Consider the following 17107-nt stretch of genomic DNA (forward strand, 5'->3'; position numbering starts at 1 on the left):
CACAACGGGATTCATCCACAGCCCTGAGCTGCACAGTCCCTGGCGGTACAGAAACCTCTCCTAGATTGGATGCAGGGTGGTCGCATCCACTGAATAATTCAGGTGTGACAGATGTGTCAGGCAGGGAAATGTCACCGATATCCAGCGCTGTTCTTGGCGTAAAGCCCCACTCTCACGGTAAAAAAAATGTATATGGGTCACGGTGGGCCCTGTAAGTAGCACACAGACCATGCTTAAACTCCCCAACCGCTGGAGCCTCTATTTGCCGTGTACTCCTATCATTTAGCCCCGGTCGCTCTCCGCCTCTCTGCACCACTTTCACTCGCCCGTTCCCTCTCCGAGTCTCTTAAGTGATCTGCTTTTCGGGAAAAAGCCTCTCTGTCGGACAGCCACTGACATTCGCGTGGAAATGTGATTTATGGACGTAAATATGTGTCTGTGATGCTCCAAACAACAACAACACAGGGTCACAGAGTGGGTGTTCTGAAGCTGTTTGGGTCAACGTTTACTGGCACATTAAACATCTTACTAGTGAAATACCACTTAACATCTAGTGCGCAGTTAGCTTGTCTTAATTATTTAGAATGTGAGTTCCTAATGCCTTCCAATAGAGCCGTAATGGAGCCATTGCCCTGAATAATATGGCACAACATAAAAGGATATTATTGCTGGCTCACACAGCATCTAGCATATGAGCATGGTTTTGACTTCCAACATATTGAAATAAAATACACTTAATGAGATCCAAATGAATACAATCACACGTTGACCAGCATGGAAACACACTGACCTCAAGTCAACACATTCTACGAGGGGACGTCAAGACCTCGTAAGGCACTTTGCTTAACTGGATGAAACCTCACCGTCTGTCTTTTTTTTTTCTGTCTGCCAGCTGACCACTCTCCGTGGAGCCATCCTGGAGGATGCCATTCCGTCCACTGCGAGACACGGGACGGCCCGCGGCCTGCCGCTGAAAGAAGTGCTCGAGTACGTCATCCCTGAGATTAATATCCAGTGTCTGCGGCTGTCCCTCAACTCCCCCAAGGTCCCGGAGCAGCTACTCAAGCTGGACGAGCAGGGGGTGAGTACATCGACGTGTCCTCGGGGCTTCGAGTGCCACCACAGACGTGTGCTGATGATGATGATGATTGAGCAGCACTGGAGCGATCTGTGGCGAGGAGTCTTGATCAGGGACATTTGTTTGCGAGGGGGAAATTGATGCGTTTTGCTTTCAACAGCAGTAGAGTAAAAATGACAATTTGTGGATTCATGGGGTGTTACATACTACTACTTGTCCGGACGCTGTCCAGCCGAGATTCTAGGAAGTCACTGCGTCCGGACAAGAAATAGTGCGTCACACGAACCCCATAAAACATTTTTCTTTATTACCATTTGTTTTTTTTGTACGGATAAAGCAACCTAGATATAGCGTGTTTATTAGTGAACTTAAGTGGTGCCTGTAGGTGGATGTTCTTAGGCTCTGATAGAGCCAGGCTACCTGTTTACCCCCATTTCTTTACGCTAAGCTAAGCTAACCAGCTGCTGGCTGTATAGCTTCCTAAGCTGTTTAACTAATCCTTTTTAAAGAAGGAAAAGCTGTAGCCCAGTCAATCTCCTCCTCACAGATTTGCCAGTTGTTTCATTTTAAGCCATCACTAAAATGCTGATGATTATTATTATGAATAATCTCTTGGAATTAGATTATGACGGGCTGTATTGATATTATGATATAGCTCTTATATTCAAGGTATGTCTGTCTCCGTCTCTGACCTTTTGCGTCAGCTATAGAAGGCAGCGGGAGGGATTAACTTCAAATAGCAGGCGCCTCTGTCCCATATGCAGGTTGCTTATTATAGATGAAAACAGGCTCCCGCGTGGAGCCACAAGACTTAATTAGAATCAATATGAATCCCACTCTCTCCACGCAGCCATCATCGACTACTTTAACACACATTTTCTGCCGATAGACGCTAAGCTGAAGTAACTCGCTTCCTGACAACTTACTTCATCTGAGAGCAGGTGATTAGGTATTCTGCCTGCACGGCGGAGGATGTCATCTTGCATTATCTCTGTTTGAATAAAATGGCTATTAGTGATATGGGCTCTCTGCAGTCACAGGTGTCAGCGATGGACTCATTGTGTGATCTTAAGGCCTTTAATATCTCATCTAATGAAACGGCAAGATGGGAACGTGTGTGTGTGTGTGTGTGTGTGTGTGTGTGTGTGTGTGTGTGTGTGTGTGTGTGTGTGTGTGTGTGTGTGTGTGTGTGTGTGTGTGTGTGTGTGTGTGTGTGTGTGTGTGTTGGGGGGGGGCAATTAGCTAGTGCCGTATTGCTTGTCTTGCTATCAGAGAATTGGCTGCTTATTAGTGTAATTACATTCATTAGCATGAGCCCATCCTTCCATTTGACAGGGGAAAGGCTCTCATAATAGAAAGTGTCAGCCGCGTCCCACTTGTACATTAAGATTTTGTTACACGCATAAACAAGAGCGGTGTAGTGTCCTCTCTCCAAAGCACGTTAAATGCACTTAAGACGATGACAGACTCTGTGTACCCAATTATCGCAAAGTAACTTTGTAAGTAAGTGCGCTAGGAAAGTGCTTCCTGCCAGATCTCAAGGAGCTGATACAGGAGTTTGTTCACCTGCCACCCGCGTCCCCCCCCCCCCCCTGCCTTTTTGGTATGAGCGACCGTCTGCAGATAAAAGACTTTTGATATAAGACTGAAACTGACACATGGCAAGAAAGTAATCACAGAAAACTACTTCCAGAGGAGGAGAGCCCCGGCTAAGTGGGGCCCAAAAGCTCCTCCAACTGGCACTCCTCCTCACAGACCTCAAACCGAACGCCCAGTGGAGGCCACTTTTATATTTGGTCATCAGTATTTTTGTACACTCCTGTTTAAATCATTAATGTTGTGCTTGCCTTGCAAGATGTTTAATACGCTAACCGCCCCGTAATCCTCTTTTTTTTTAAACCGAGCCGGACTCTCACCCACCCCTTCTAATGTGTTTACGTGAGGAAGCTGATATTGAACAGGAAGAGCTGCAACTCACAAGTAGAGTGCTCGCCCGGGCCCGTTTCTGTTGGTATGAGTGCATGACGTTCTTCCACCACAAAGCTTTATCGGAGGATTTTCTTTTTTAGAGTGTGTGTGTGTGTGTGTGTGTGCACACTGCTGAGGAGACGTTGGTCCTCGTGTCGGAGTGTGTGAAAATGAGAGTACCCTGCAGCCGCACAATCTTCACAATAACCTCATGATCAGTTCTGCAGAAAGAGGAATCCCTGAAAGCAGTGTTGTAATGGCCCTGGATGTAAGAAGAGAACAGAGCGTATGTGAATGTATTTGAGATCACACTGTAGATCACAGTGGGCTGGCTGTGTGCAGATTGGGACTGGGGAAAGCATTAGGCAGTTATCCGATTGCTGAGATGTGATTTTAGGTGGCAGAAATCACAAATGATACATTTTTCCTAAAAAACAAAAAGCCATTGAGGTAAAATGTGCATCTGCTGTTTTCATCTCGAGGCTAAAGTCTTCGGTAGATGACAGAATTCTTGTTTAATGGAAACTGTTTATCATCTGCATCGGTTTCAGAATTAGAAATGTAATTTTCAGCTTTAATTTATAATTCCCGATTAAAAAATATATATAAAAGCGAGGATACGAGCAAGATAAGGGCTAGCCTGCGGGTGTCTGCGTGTAACTACACATGGTTGTGTTTGGCGATAGCAGAGACAACATCGAAGAGGTCAGGCAAAGGTTGCTAATCTTTCCCTCCTCAATTATGCCGATCAAATTACCGTCTACCTAATGGGAGAAAACCGGTCTCACTGCAGCTCTCCGTCTCATAACGTGAACAAAGGACAAATGCACGACGCCGCCCAGCTGCCAACGCTGCCCGTCAAGTTTACTTTCGTTAGTCAACAGGTAAAGCCTTCGCGGGACCATAAATCACTCCCGATGCCCACAGCGGCGGCTCTACTCTGAAGTACAAGTCAGGCTTTAGTGAGTAATCTACCCCCTACCGAGGCTGTTATTGCAGTCACCTCTCCCATGTGTAAATCAATCCCCCGTCATGACTTTGACTAAGGATTAAGTTGGTGAAGTTAAGCCCTCACCAGAATTTATTCCCCTTCGTTTTAATCTATATTCCATGTTTTTAGATATCGTCGCTGCAGAACTTGCAACACTTCCGCCCCCAAAAACAGCACAAAATGCGACATCGATGTTTTGTGTGATGACCCACGATGAGTGTAGCCATGTTTTTTTTGGGAGCCATGTTTTGGATTTTGTCTGCCGCATCGGGGACACTGCAGTGCAGACGGATGTCACGGGGATGTTATGTGTTGTGTTGGGGCACAGCTGTGTCCCTTAGGTGTAGTCCCAGAGCTCTCCGAGGGGAACGTTGTCCTCATTTCTCCCTCCACTCATTAAGTGTCTTTCTATCTTTGCATTTTTATTGGGTTTTTCTTTTCTTTTTTTTTGGCTGAAGAGAAGAAAAGGGGCAAACTGCACCCTCCAGCTCTGCATAGATGGATCGAGGGAGAGGAACATTGGAAAGGGAACGATATCTAAGGAGAGAAAATTACTGCTTTTTAGCAGCTTATGCTCAGATTTTTTGCTAATCACAGATCCGTTAAATAGGATAAAGCTTTTTTTTTTTCCTGTTATGGCTGCATTACCTCACCAGAAGCTGATGCCACCAACAAAAAAACAAAAAAAAACACATCAAAGGCGGTTACACAATGAGCTTTACCTCGGGAGCATTACTCATCTGTACATGTGTCCCGATGTGTTTGCACTTTTCAGGCAGAGACAAATTTGCAGCACCACAGGGCAATGCGATTGTCCTTTGCCGCCGGCCGGCCTGTTAAGAGGAGCGGGAGGTTAAGTGAGCCCGTATAATGCAGGATGAAAAATAGAAGACCTCATCATTGCGCATCAGGCCATTTCCACTGGGCTTGGTGCTATAATAGCTTTGCGTCCACCGCAGGAGCTCCTATAGTGCAGGGCGGTGCGGCCCGATGGAGGAAGTCATCATGACAACAGTGTGAGGAGCAGGGAACAGATAACCTCTAAAGGAGGAAAAAGACAATTCCAATTTGTTTCAGTGTATGGATCAATTTGCTGGCTGTCACATTCAGAGAAACCTTTTTCGTTTTCGCCTTATTGACACATTTTCCCCGGGTCACGATCCCGTTGCCCTCAGCTGTGAATTTAGGTAACAGGTGCCGAACGCAAGGGGCCATTTGTCATCTTCTCTCCCTCCCCTCCCCCCACACTTTGACTCTCTTTCTTGGCCGGCATCAGGGAGATGTAAGCCTTGAAAGATTCATGTCGGCGGAGAGGGCTCTCACTGTCACCGCGCAAGAAGAATCACTCCGGATGTTTTCTTTCGTCCTGCCTCTTCGTGAGACAAGTTCATATCAGACCTGTCATTTTCTGGATAATATTAATGCTTCCAGTGAAAACCTGTGAGATTTGGCAGGCTTTCTGTAGGTCTATAAATACTCCTCTTTGTGCATAAGACATTTATCTTTATTGTGGCGCTCGTTGCTGAACAATGGCTGAATCAAGAGTGTGGGTTGTTTGGAAGTTCAATGTCTCGTATTTTGTTAGTTTACCAAAGATTTAAATGTTTCTTTTTCTGGCAGCCTTACAGAGTTCTCTGCCCTAAACCAAAGCTATGCTGCTATCTGTCTGTAATTCACTCCCTCGTTGCTCCACAGCTGCTCTTAAGTAGCAGCTATTAGCTGGGCTTGATTTATGCTCCGCTCAGAGCTCCTGAGAGTTCATAGCCTGGCTTCAACAAAAGGGGGATTTCAGCGCTCTCCTGGAAGGGCTGTGAAGGCCTACACATTAGCTGTGACGTGATGGAAAGTGGGCACTCGCATGCTCTTGAGTGCGTGATGTACAGCATGTACACGAGTGTGGCGTGCGTGATACATATCAGCGGCAGGAAACGATACTTACCCGCTGAGTATCTTGTGTATGTTCCTCATTCCAGCTCAGCTTCCAGCACAAGGTGGGAGTGCTCTACTGCAAGGCGGGCCAGAGCACCGAGGAGGAGATGTACAACAACGAGAGCGCCGGGCCGGCGCTGGAGGAGTTCTTGGATCTGCTCGGTCAGAGGGTGCGCCTCAAAGCCTTCACCAAGTACAGAGCGCAGCTGGATAACAAGAGTAAGATCCGCGACGCAATCGAAACCAAAACATTCACAAAGTGCAAGCCCAGTCACTTCTACTCCTGCTGAGTGCAGATGCTCTGCTCTGTTTCTTATTGTGTTTTTTTTTAAGGGGTGTAATTATTATTTTTTTAAAGTCTCTATATCTTCAGTCTTGATTTTCTATTTAATTACATCATCGGCGTATCTAACACAATGGCCTTTTGTGTTGCAGCGGACTCCACAGGCACACACTCTCTCTATACCACCTACAAGGACTATGAGCTGATGTTTCACGTGTCCACCATGCTCCCCTACACGCCCAACAACAGACAGCAGGTCAGTACACTCTATACTCCGTGCTTCCCACCCCACCCCCCTCCTCCCCTCTTCGAGAGGAACACCGTGTTTACTTTACTGCGTGGTAAGCCGATGACTAATGGTGGTAATAAGTCCTTGAGCGCCTTCCTTTTAGGATATCTTCAATCGCGGCTCTTGCCAATCTTCCCCAGAGACTCATTTTGCCACGGTAATGGCCAATCAGCTGAAAGCATGAGCGTTACCATGGTAACCGGGTACCCCCCACAGTAGGATTTTAATCAATGCATCCCCGGGGGCCGGACCCGACGTGATATTAGATGGGCCTCTGATTCGGTCTGTGCTAACAAGTGGAATTAAGTGGATGTAGCGGCGGACTGGTGAGCGCTGGCCCGATAAAGCCGCGATTACAGAGGTTCACCGTCTCAGTCTGTGCTCTGCTTCTACATGATAAAACATGTGGGTACAACCCTGCAGAGATATTAGCAGTGAAGACACGGAAGGAGGTAGTGAGGGAGTCGGGAAGGATCTACAGTGAAGCACTGCAGAGACCTAATCTATCATGTGGAAGCTAACTGTCTGATTGGCAGGATTCTCTTTTATTCCCTCCTCCTCCCATTGTATGTCATGAAGTGGGATAGTTTCATTTAATCCCTGGTGGTAATCTTCAGGCAGAGCTCACCTCACTCATCTTTTCATCCTTTCCATTTCACCTCTGAACCTTGTAATCCCGCTTGTTTCAGCCTTCTGCTGATCCTCAATGACAGCTTTCTACCAGCCACAGAATGAGGTTAACTATCTGCACAATGCAACAATGCAGGCAGTCTGAATTGGTGAGAGAATATGTCTCCTTCACTCTAAAAAAAAAAAAAAGCCTAAATTGTGTTAGCAGGATGCATTGCTCTCATCCAAAAAGCCCTTTATCTTGGTCCCAACAGACATTACATTCAATTTGTCATTCCTCATGGCAACGTTGACTTGTCTACTCAAATGCTTTCAGGCGGTCTGGAGATGTCCTCCTGTGGTTTATCCTCAAAAACCTACTCTGTAACCAAAATGGCTTAGCTACAACAGTGGTGTTCCTTAATTTCATTGTCTTCTGTCTTGATCACCAGGTGCTGTTGTGGTTCACGTTTACATTGGGATCTGTAGGCTTTAGCTTCTATCTTTATCTTATTTAATGCTATTTCTCCTTGTGTTTGACTCCATTTTTCCCTCCTTCTTCCAGTTATTAAGGAAGAGGCATATTGGCAATGATATCGTCACCATCGTATTCCAGGAGCCCGGGGCCCTTCCTTTCACTCCAAAACACATCCGCTCTCATTTCCAACATGTGTTCGTCATCGTCAAAGTCCACAACCCCTGCACTGATAACGTCTGCTACAGGTAAATCGCAAGGGAAGCAAAAAACGCCAAACATTAGAGCGCCTCACCATGGGATAACTAGCAAACTAATATCCTCAAGATAATTTAGGGGAATGTGTTTATCTTTTTGATGTGCTTTTCATAAATGTCTTCCTGCCAAATGGCTCTACATGAACTTTTAAGAGCACTTAATTTGAAAGAATAATAATAATAGCCTGCTGAGTGCTTTCTGTGGTTTCTGTCATGACTTTATAGTAATGTGCGGGAATCACAGGGCTCTTTTGATCTGTTAAGTGATGATACAGTTATTATCTTCAAGAGACACCTTGAAATTATGACTTACAACTCGCTCCTCGAGTGTTTCTGAAGTCGGGACAACTCTCGTTAATAACATAGCGTTGAACAGAGCAAGAGCAGTCTGAGCTCCTCTGTCTGTCCCCGAGAAATAATGTCCCCGAAAGCCATGTAATTTCAACACTCCTCATTATACGTACAGTTCAATACCCATTCCCTTCTTTTACTTTCTCTTAGCTGTCACCTCTGCTTGTGATTTATTGTTTCCGTTCTGTTTTCCAGCGTGGCCGTGTCCAGATCCAAAGACGTGCCTCCGTTCGGCCCCCCCATTCCCAAGTCTGTAACTTTCCCAAAGTCCGCCGTTTTCAGGGACTTCCTGCTCGCCAAGGTCATCAACGGAGAAAACGCCGCGCACAAGTCGGAGAAGTTCCGAGCCATGGCGACTCGCACGCGGCAGGAGTACCTGAAGGACCTGGCTGAGAACTTTGTTAGCACAGCCACTATCGAGTCGGCTGTCAAATTCAGCTTCATCACTCTGGGAGCCAAGAAGAAGGAGAAGGTGAAACCCAGGAAGGACGCACATCTGTGGAGCGTGGGGGCCATCACCTGGGGCGTCCGCGCCCGGGACTTTGGCCAGTCGATGGACGTGGACTGCCTGCTCGGCATATCCAATGAGTTTATTGTGCTCATCGAGGAGGAATCAAAGAACGTGGTCTTCAACTGCTCTTGCCGCGACGTCATCGGATGGACCTCAGGGATTATGAGCATTAAGATCTTCTACGAGCGCGGGGAGTGTGTCATGCTGTCTGCACACGACAACTGCGGAGAAGACATCAGGGAGATGGTGCAAAGGCTAGAGGTAAGATCCTTACAGACTCAACTGTCATAATCTCCGTCATTTTCGAGGTATTCATGTCTTCATGGATTAGACCGTAGTGGAGCTGATCTGTTGTAGCATGCTGTACGTCTGCGTCTTCTGTGTCGGTCTCTAATCGCGCCACACGGAGACATTTGAAAGCACAGAGGGAGTAAATCATTCTCTGTGGCTAATTGAGGGTTTTCGTCTTAGTTTGGCATCCAGTTTATTTTTGATATATTGAGCCTATTACAGTAAAATCAATTACGTTGTCATAACAGCGGTGTGTCAAATACGGTTTTAATGGATCAGACAAGGTGCAGCCCATGCTGGTAATAACACACGACACCGTTTCCTGTTCAGCCACAGCTTGTGTGCACCAGGAAAGCCCAAAAAATAAAAAAAAAGCTGGGTCGCTCTTTTCGAAACAAGAGATCATTTGCGTTGGTCTTTTCTTTGCTCTACATTGCTAGGGCAGAACAATTGTTGTTGCCTTATCTCTATTATGCCTCACGGCCACAATTTTGGTTGGTGCTAATGCCCTTTAAATAATCATTTCAATGAAATGGCTTTTTAGAAGTTTTGGTCTCAATATAAAAGAAAAAAAAGAAGAAAAAGTGTGTTGCTGCTCAAAAAGAGGTCCTATAAGTAACCTCCATGAAACACAGAGTAGCCGTCTGTCATCAGATTTGTCCAGTAAATCGAGCTTGACTGTGTTTCACACATAAGCCGCATGGCATGTGAAGGAAAATGGCCGCCTTTTACTTTAAATGGTGCAGTGATGCATTTGGCTTTGGGATAGTTGTGGTAGCTCTGTGGTGAAACAAAACATTCTGCAAATATTGCTCTTACCATTGTAGCTTTACTACTTACCACAAACCTTGTTAATCTATTTTCATCATTATGTCAGCATGGCTGTCGCTTGCTCAACCTATATCTTTCAAGTCTCATGCGTTGCAGCTCTACGCTGAGCTTCTGGTATTTTGTTTTCTTTCCTTGTGTTTCTTTCCCTTCCCGACTTCCCCCTCATCTGTCTGCCCGGCCCTCTTTGGGTTGTCCAGAGACGGGGAGTGTCCTGTGAATGTGAAACTGTAAAATGAAATCAATGGAGTCCAGAGAGGGATTACAGACCTCATGTTGATAGCTTTCTTTGGCTCATCGCACAGGCTCAGCAGAGGTGTACAGTTAAACATCCAGGTCACACAAGTGCAGATGTTGTCCCGCGCTTGATCGGGATAAACCATTATGAAACGTCCCAGCATTTTCATCACCAAAAAAAAAACCCAAAGCTGGAGCCACTCCCTGCGGCAGACTGTTCATTTATTGGAGTGGAAGATTAGCGATGATGTGATTTTGGCCCATTGTTGATCGGGCTGACGTCTGGGCGCAGGTACAGGAGAAGGTAGCTTAAACAGGAAACCAGCCCAGTTTTGAAGGGGAGGAGAGGAAACACACATTTCTTTTTGGGTCTGACAGACTAAGAATAGATAACACTTGGCCTCACTACTTCACTCCTTCTGAGAGCTATCCACTTAGTCCAATTTCTCTCAACCCTACTGTGTAGTTCTGCCTTGGCCATCTGCACTCTGTGGCCCTGGTTACATTGTGAGATTCTAGTTCAAGTCTAGAGGAGAAAAAAAAAAAAAGGAACAAACACCTGGTTCGTCAGCCTGGACGCTGGCATGCGATGCCTTGTTTCCGCTCCTTGTGTTGCTGCGTAGGCTTGCTTTTCCTATTCTAGTTTCCATGGTTTGTTTACTGAACCTCTAATCAGGCAAACCTTTTGTTTCCTTTTAAAAAAACATTGAGGTTGAATCCCAAAATCCAAACCTGAGCTGCGCATGACCTTATTTCTGCCTGCCTGCTTACTCTCCTCCACTTATCCCTTTGGCAAACCTCATCAACAGAAATTTCCAGCAGACCCCGGCCAGCATGTCCTCGGTTCAGCCAACAACACGGGAGTAACAATCCATTTCCTATGGAAAGCACAAGAAAGAAGCTCACTCTTCTGAGAACTTCTATAGGAGATAAATACACCGTTCCTATTATCACCTTTCGCAGGGAAACTAGAACGAGCACAAAGATTTTGCAAGCGCCCTAAAAAGCCCAAGACCCAGTAGAAGTATTTACCATAATTAATCTTAAAGGACACGGGTGTCATTCAGTGTCTGCGCAACTCATCGCAAGAAAGGACAGAGCCGGATATATTAGCATTTGTGATTAGCCAAAGGACGCCGCTTCCTCATTCACGATGCTAATATCCTCTCACATGTACGGTCCACTTACCCACGGGACTTGTGAGGGATATTTCACAGGCAAAGCTCAGAATAAGTATTAATAAGCGGGTGGCTGTGTGAGTTACTCACAGAGACAGTGGAGCAGCAGCGGTAGGCACATTTGGGCGTGAGCTGACCGTGCACACTTTGTCCCAAAGGTGTCTGTAACGTCCTAGAGGTTGACTCGAGTCGTGTTTCATCGGGGGTGGGGGGGGGTTACAGGCTGCCGGACCTGTGATGTAATGCGAACCAGAGTGAACAGATTGCCCACTGTAGGAGGAGCCCAGTGTGAGAGCACAACTGAAAGCTCTGTGATAGCGTCCTGCTGTCGAGGGTGGTGCCGGGCCGGGTGTTTCGGCTTTTATGAGACGAAGTCGTCTTTGCTCGGGTGCCATGTTTATTTTGTTTCCTGATCAAAGTACAGGCAGTCACCCACATTGTGCAGTTCATTGTGTACTGTATTTATCAGCGGGGCTACGTATGAAAGGGAATCACCGTGTCTGCTATGGATTTGTGTGAACGAAGTAGAAGTAGGCAAAATATAATGAGGAAAATCTATTATAATAATCCAATGCTCTTTCTTTTTTTATCGCATGCCAAAGTAAGACTGTCGATTGGATAAAACAAAGTGTGTTTGGATGTGGTAACTTCTTACCATTTTCACTATTTTTCCTAAATATCCTACTTACAAAACGACTAATTGATTTATTGAGAAAATGATCTGCAGATTACTGGATAGAGACAATAATCCTTTTTTACATCGTTATCTATCAATTCAGGGACTGCAACAAATACTTATTTGTATAATCAGTTAATCGTTGGATTGTTTATTCTATAAAATGTCCAGAAATACGGGTGACATCTTTACGTTGCTTGGTTCTTCCAACTTTCAGTCCAAAATCCAAAGTCATTCAATGCACTGTTGTACATAACAGAGAAAAGCAGCGACATGTCAATCAATGTTTTCCATTTTTGCTGAATCAACCGCTTTTTATTTATTTCCTGTCAATCAATCATGGGATCGATTCATCAGCACCGCTTTGAGGCTTGGTTGGTAGCCGCTGACGTGAATGTCTTGCTCCGGCTACTCTTGCCCCATTAAGCAGAAAATTGTGCCGTGTCCCGCTGGAAGCCGCTGTCCTAGATTTACAATTGATTCACAGATATCCAGCCCAGAGGAAACGGGTGACCCTAGTTTCACCGGTCTGTCCTTTTTTGAAGTTCAGTGGGATTACGAGGGTTTGTCCCATCTGTGAAACATGCCAGAGCTACTTCTGACTGTCAGACCTCTCACTGAGGATCCACGCCAGCAACACGACAAGGACAACAGATTCCAGGCTGAAACTGCTTCTTTGTTTCACGCAGCGTTTTGTGTTTGATGTCACCACTCACACAGATGTGTCATCCACGCTTCATGCCACCAGCAAATCCCTCCATTGAGATAACGAGTGTCCTGATAGATTCACCCATCATAGATTTTGGCCATTCGGAGGAGAACCTGGCCACGTTCATTTTGTGGACGGACTGAATAAAGGGCGTGGATGAAAGCATTTAGAAAGCTATTATTTAGGCCTAATGAATTCCTGACAAAGGGCGGTTTGATTCAGGGTTCTCTTCATGCACAGGCCATTTACTTCCAGACTTTGCCACCAGAGAGCTTTTGGATTTCACTTTTCCTATTTCTTTTGCCCTTGATGTTTAACGCAGAGGGATTGTGTCGTCACCAAAGAGCCCCTATACTTTCATCTCTCTTTGTAAACTGGATCTACAAGTGTTTTCCCCAACAGGATGAGTCCTTCCCTAAGTAAATACAGTACGTTTTGTTAGGGTTGCGTCTCCCTGTGAGATCCATCATGGTTGTTGCGTCTCCCCTCTCACTCTGCGGGTTAGGATTTCTGCCAGTGTGAGAATCTGGTGTTGACAGGCCACAGTCTGATTCAATGTGTCCCTGAAGCCAGCTGCCGCTCTGCAGCCAATGGAGGCAACCACCCACAAGTGAACCAAGACTAATCTGATGGGTGATTAAAGCTCATTCGATACAGTGAGTTTTTTTCCCCAGCGGTTGTTGCAGGAAAACTTCTCCAGTCCCACTGAGTAGCCACACTGCAGTGTAGTCTATATTCTATAAGCTCAGTGACTCCACGTCAGCGAGGTGAACATGGACACAGACGCATGTTTCTAATCTCTTTTTACGGAAATATTGCTGCTGAAGCAAGAGGGTTGCCTGAACTTCAGTCGAACCTGAATTCCATTAATAAAGCAGAGGCTTAGGCCAAGCACCGCTGAGCAGAGTGAGCAACTTAATTTGCATTCAAGTGCACGAGTGGAAGACGACCAACTTTAAGTTCCTCCCAAGCTCGCAACGGGACAAGCAGCGACTGTCTGCCAAGAGTCCACGGGGGGAAGTCTGAAGTCTCCAGAACTGTGAGGAAAGAAGGGTGAAGAGATCAGTTTGGTGTGTGTGTGTGTGTGTGTGTGTGTGTGTGTGTGTGTGTGTGTGTGTGTGTGTGTGTGTGTGTGTGTGTGTGTGTGTGTGTGTGTGTGTGTGTGTGTGTGTGTGTGTGTGTGTGTGTGTGTGCGTGCGTGCGTGCGTGCGTGCGTGCGTGCGTGCGTGCGTGCGTGCGTGCGTGCGTGCGCGCGCGCGCTACATGTGAGTTCCAGCTGCCTCTATGCAGCTCTAAGGCTGAACCAGTGAGCTCTGTCATGCACCCTCTTATTAGCTTCCATTTGGAGAGGTTCTTTGAATTAGCCAAACAAACATGCTCGTGTCTCTTCTGCCGAAGGACAGGATGTTTCTCTGCTCTAATAGAATTTCTCACAAACATCTAAGAGGAAATATGCAAATTGTTCACCGTTTGAAGGCTGCTGTTGAAATGAACTGTATTAGCTTAGAAAGCTCTTATTAGGGGATATTAAGATAATTCAACTCTCTCTCTCTCTCTCTCTCTCTCTCTCTCTCTCTCTCTCTCTCTCTCTCTCTCCATCCATCTGTCTCGTGCTTGTTTTTGGTTTTCTCGGTGTGATTGCATTAATTTCACGCGTTTCTTAAGTCCTGCTCTCCACATGTCTCGTGATCACGTTTCTGTATGTTTTTAATGTAGATAATGAACAAAAGCATTCTGATTTCCGGTTCTAGATCGCCACCAGAGGCTGCGAGACGTCCGAGATGACACTGCGTCGGAACGGCCTCGGCCAGCTGGGCTTCCACGTCAACTTCGAGGGCATCGTGGCCGACGTGGAGCCCTTCGGCTTCGCCTGGAAGGCGGGCCTGAGGCAGGGCAGCCGGCTGGTGGAGATCTGCAAGGTGGCCGTCGCCACTCTCACCCACGAGCAGATGATCGACCTGCTGCGCACCTCCGTCAGCGTCAAAGTGGTCATAATCCAGCCGCACGAGGACGGCGCGCCCCGACGGTAACTCCCAAACCTCTTTGTTTTCTTATTTTTACCTGACAGCTAACACTTTCTGACAACATGACAGACGAAAGTTGCTCGCAAAAACAAACGCAGACCTCCTGTGGTCTTTGCTTGTTGTTAGTGAAGCAGAGAAGCAGGCGCTCTTCAAAAATGTATGAAGTTGTAGCAGACGAGTAGTTTGTCTTTCTCATGGTTCCATGCAGCTAGGGCTAAATTAGCTTGACATTTGGCTCTCATGTTTGTCTTGATTAGCATAAAGAAATGCTTACACCGCCGTTTTAGTTGCAAATGGGGCTGATGTTGTTCTCGGCTGATTTCTCTGGAGAGGGCGACTCTCTTTGTGTTGATGCGGCTTTGTTGAGAGAAAGCTCCAGCCGGGCTGCAGAGTCACGCAGACACGGACGGTCAGCGTTTCTCCCTAATGATGATGAGAGGAGCGTTTTGATTAATGGCTCAACTCTCGCCGCCGTTGTTTGACAGCTCACATTTGCAGATTGACTTTTTTTTTCTTCTAAACTCGCCCAATCTTCCCTTTTGGCAATTAGGATGGTAATGTTTGGCTTTTTGGGGACTGACACACACACACACAGGGAGACTCCATCGCTCCCGTTATAAAGGAGAGAAGCATATTTCAAATGAATAATAACCTTTTGTAATGGGAAGAGATGGAGGTCTGTGTGAAACGCTCGTTCTGAAAGCACATCTGCTCGTTTAGTCTGGCGAGAGACGGGACAGGGAAATTACATCCGTCACTCTTTCACACTCGCATTTCTTTGACATCTTTGTTTTGGTCGTGCTTCGGGCTGACACATTTGAGCACCACGGAATGCTGTTTCCTACTTTGACCACAGCAGAAATGACTCGACGGTGTCTGGAGAGACACTTGATCCCATTTTCTGTTTGTGATGTGACAGCTAACCCCAACGCTGTTTGCTAATAAGTCAGATTCACAACCTGTGGACAGTTAAACAATCACAATGCACACGTGTGTTAACCCTGTGCATTTGATAAATCGCTGGCGGGTGAAGGGCTTTAGATGACATCTGTTCATAGAAGATTATGTGTAAATGCATATTTGTGGAAAATGGTATTAATGGCAGCCTGGCTGATGATCCTGTATGACTACGATCTTAAAACAGGTGTGTGTGTGTGTGTATGTGTGTGTGTGTCTGTGTTTGTCACTGTGTCAAAGGCTGCATACAAGGCATGCGTTTAACTGCGCTTCAAACTTCTTGTTCTGGTCTGGCAACAGAGGAGTAACATATCTGCTCCCCCCCCCCCCAGATGGTGGGCGAAAATGCCCCGTCTGTGAAATCCAAAACAGCAGCCTCTCTGGCACAACCGTCGTCTAATCCTCTTACCACGAGCTGTGATGATACATGATGATACAATCATAATCGCAGTTCAGGGAGGCAGAAAGCAAACAAAACAAACCCCCTTCTTGTGCGTCGACTAAAGGCGGAGTCCGGCTCTGTGGAGATGTGGTTACACGATGGAGGAAGGAACTTTTTTTTTTGGCGCGGCGTTTGTGCCAGTGGAAGACATCTTGGTTTCAATGAAACAGCTGGAAACTGTGAAGACAGCCAATACAAGATTGTTTAAAAAAAAAAAAGAAAACACATGCTATACAGCACTGCATGCGTTATATCATGTTGCAGGTCCATAATGGGTGGTACGATGCATAATTCAATGAGCTTGACCCATTTAAGGCGTTGCCAACAGATGCATCTGGGAGATTAGTACACTAGAAGACTGTACTGGTCAGAGCTGTTGAGCTGTACTGGGAGATTCCCCCGTCTTACTGAAACACAGCTTCTCATCGTCGTCCCGTGAGAGCCAAAAGACTCTGTCTCGGGTCCTGTGAATTCCCCTTCCCCCCCCCAAGTCTCCAACAAATCTAGAGGTGAGAGGTCGGGTGAAGAATCTCGAGGGCCCTCAACTCTTTTCGCTGCTGCGTCTTTGAGTTGCCAAAAGCGTTGCAGTCAACAATAAGTACTCCAGTACCTCCGGTATTGTCTCAGAGGAAAGGAATTCAGCGGGGGCCCAAAGGCCCCAGCCAGCCAGTCCCCTGTGGCCAGAGAGATGAGGGTTAGTCTTAACAACAATGGACGAGAGTCTCATGACCTCCAGACAATGTGCGCTGGCTCCACACTGCTACCAAGACCAGGAGAAATGTTTTCATAAGCACATGTTGGGGCTCGGAGACGTGCACGTTCCTCGTTATTCATTTCATCTTCTTTATTTTGTGATTGCTCCAGATTAAATCAGGATTGATGGGATAATCTGGTGTTGAATGACTAACATTAAACAAAAACGGTACATTTGTGTAGCGCTGTTTATGCCCTAAACGCTGGAGCCAGTGGAGATGTGGCTCTAATATTAGCCGTACCTATAGGACTGTCTTTATTTACACTGGAG

At 46.3% G+C, this 17107-nt stretch overlaps 1 protein-coding gene across 2 annotated transcripts in view; it reads left to right on the forward strand.

Moving 5' to 3' along the window:
- LOC306703189 (signal-induced proliferation-associated 1-like protein 2) overlaps positions 1-17107 on the forward strand; it is a 69134-nt gene that overhangs the window by 28230 nt on the left and 23797 nt on the right. For both annotated transcript variants that reach the window (XM_079169061.1, XM_079169062.1), the window contains exons 4-9: positions 893-1081; positions 6011-6185; positions 6402-6505; positions 7713-7870; positions 8426-9002; positions 14412-14686. In XM_079169061.1, coding sequence (XP_079025187.1) covers positions 893-1081; positions 6011-6185; positions 6402-6505; positions 7713-7870; positions 8426-9002; positions 14412-14686 — 1478 coding nt within the window. The remainder of the gene's footprint in view (positions 1-892; positions 1082-6010; positions 6186-6401; positions 6506-7712; positions 7871-8425; positions 9003-14411; positions 14687-17107) is intronic.

This window comes from Pholis gunnellus, assembly GCF_910591455.1.
Source record: "Pholis gunnellus genome assembly, chromosome: 11".
Lineage (NCBI taxonomy): Eukaryota > Metazoa > Chordata > Actinopteri > Perciformes > Pholidae > Pholis > Pholis gunnellus.